Genomic DNA, 2,785 nt, shown 5'->3' with positions numbered 1-2,785 from the left:
CTTTAATAAACAATTTTATTGTCAGTGACTTTGAAATTAAAGTAAAATACATTTTTAATTTTGCTTATAAATTGCGAAAATGAGAAATAAATCAATAATTTGTATAAGAGTGTAAATATGTATTTTTGAATAAAGATTTATAAAATAAGAGTAGTTTGCGGGTGAGGGAAACTCATAACCTAACTGCGTGGGAGAAAGATATTTTGGGGAACAGTGATAAACAGCGTAAGAGAGTAAATAGAAAACTTCACGCTTAACTCCATTCTTCATTCAAAATCGAAAAAGAAGAAGCAGCGTTGACCACTGCACTCTGGCGCCAGTGCCATCAATCACGTTTTCAGACGGTACAACCCAGAAATCCAACGACCCAGAACACATCACGAACCAATAGGCCACACCCCCCACCACACGATCAACAAATCCAAATCTGGAGCACCCAAATTTCTTTTAAAAATGAAACGGCAATTGGGGGCCCACAAAGCCCAATAAAGCCCTGATACAGCAAGGAGTGATTTTCACCCTTCACATGCTGACGTGTCGGTCCCAATAACCGAGCTGCGGATATAAAACAGCACCGTTTTGCCCCATTCCCCTGTGCGAAACCCTTATTCTCCCAAAATCAAAATCAAATCAAAATCAGAGTGAGTTTGTGTGTGTGTGAGAATGAGTAGGGTTTGCGGTAAGGTGAAGTGGTTCAATGACCAGAAGGGTTTCGGTTTCATAACCCCCGACGATGGCGGCGAAGAACTCTTTGTTCATCAATCTTCGATTCGATCCGAAGGGTTTCGCAGCCTCGCCGAGGGTGAATCCGTTGAGTTCGCCATAGAGTCCGATCCTGATGGACGCACCAAGGCCGTTGATGTCACTGGACCTGATGGCTCTAACGTGCAGGGGAGTCGCCGTGGTGGAGGCGGTGGCGGAGGTGGTGGAAGGAGTTACGGCGGTGGACGAGGCGGCGGCGGCGGCTATGGTGGTGGATATGGTGGTGGAGGAGGATATGGTGAAGAATGAAATCCTACCAACATTGTTTTAAGCCCTTAATTTTTACTGTTATTTCACTTATTTGGTGTCAATGCACATACAGAAAAAATTGAATATATTGCTGATTTGTATGCCTGTGTGCTTCGAGTATGTTTTCTGGGATGCTAATCAGAGCTCAAACAATGAATTTAAGTGTTGTTTCCTAATAACCAAAATGCTTTGTTATTCATCAATTAATTTGTTTTTATTATGGTTCTGTTTTGATCATTGTACATTATCTATTGCTACTATTAGCATTGATTGAATCCAGAAGCTCAATACCAGCTGGTGAAATCCAACTTGATGCTAGCTGCAGTATTGGATTTCTAGTTTGCTTTTTAAGAATGCATTCTTGTTTGATGATTGATGAGAATATTTAGTTCAATTTTTCCTAAATATTTAGTTCAATTTTTCCTAAATATTTAGTTCAGATTGTTGAGAATAAATCTTCTCTTAAATAGTGTACTTTGTTATATCAAATTTCATGTTTTTTCCTTACTGAATGTGTGTTCCACAATTAGTATTTATTATATAACCACAGGTTACATAATGGTTGTTGGTATGAAAGAATTTGAAGGAAATCTGACCAATGATGTGGAGTTCGTTGCTTTTTGTTTTATTCAAATCTGACTATTGAAATTTGTGGATTGTTAAATTAATCCCAGTATTGTTCAATCTAACAGTTGCTGTGGAGTTTATTGTTTATTTTTTTTTCACTTGAATGATATTTTGTGCAGTGCGATTTTGTATAGTAAGTTGAAAATTATGAATTGTTGATCTAATCGCAATAGGATATTATTTTATTTCGATATCAATTCGCACTGAATAATTTAAGGGATATAGCACTGCCGGTTTCTGAAAAGGTTTAAGGTTCCGCGCATCCCTTATTTTTCATTTCATGAGCCAATAATTTAACTATGCCAGAAATGTATATTATGTAACTAAAGACATAGGTTTGATTTGGGAAAAATTTTATTTTTCGAATAATATGAGAAAGTAAGACTTATATTAGTTACTTTTATTTCAACGGAAGTGCATATAAACTAAATTTATTATTATTATTATTATTATTATTATAAAATCTAATTATCTAACTCGGCTTGTTTGTGTTTGAAAGCAAATTTAAGAATCTTAACTGTATTTGATTTTAAGAGAGAGGAAATAGTCTAAATGCTAACGGATAAGTATCACGTCTACTCTCATAAAAAGAAAAATAAATAAATAAAAAGCCTTCAAACTAAAAAACTTCGATGATTCCAAATTTCACCCTAGCACTACCCTTGAAAATAAACTTCTCGAGTGATGTAATGTAGGAACTTAATCTGTTTTGGACTGAGTCAACATATCTGATATAACCCCAACAAGAATAGCCCATGAATTCGTTTTGTAATGCTTAGTATTTCGGTTTCTTTTAATGTATTATTGGAAGTGGTAAGCGTCATTGGGTTCTTCCCTGATTTAATGCAATCCATGTCCTTGGAGGCCTGTCAATTTGGGCTTACTTTTTAGTGCATTATATTTCCCGTTTCCTGTTAGTCTCGTTCAACACAATGTAGAAACTAGGTACGTTTTTTGGGCCCTTGGCCTCTTCAAATAAAAGAAAAACTGTAAGCTTTCACATCTAACCTATTCAGAACTTTCCACCACCAAAGAAGAAAGAACCTGTTTAGAACTTTGAATCTCTCCTGCAAAGTCTTAGTCTAGTGCTTATAACAGGGTCAACAATGGCTAGGGTAGAATTTGGATTTCATTCTAACTTTATCTG

The 2,785-nt window shown here is 36.1% G+C and overlaps 1 protein-coding gene across 1 annotated transcript; it reads left to right on the top strand.

The window, feature by feature from the left end:
* LOC107634070 (glycine-rich protein 2) lies at window positions 529–1,001 on the top strand (the record flags this gene model as incomplete). The annotated part of the gene is given in 1 exon segment (XM_016337653.2): window positions 529–1,001. A coding segment is annotated over 1 exon segment (338 nt), but the record flags the coding sequence as incomplete, so codon positions are not given.

This window comes from Arachis ipaensis, chromosome B03 (assembly GCF_000816755.2).
Source record: "Arachis ipaensis cultivar K30076 chromosome B03, Araip1.1, whole genome shotgun sequence".
Taxonomy (NCBI): Eukaryota; Viridiplantae; Streptophyta; class Magnoliopsida; order Fabales; family Fabaceae; genus Arachis; species Arachis ipaensis.
This window is presented reverse-complemented; position numbering and strand designations above follow the sequence as displayed.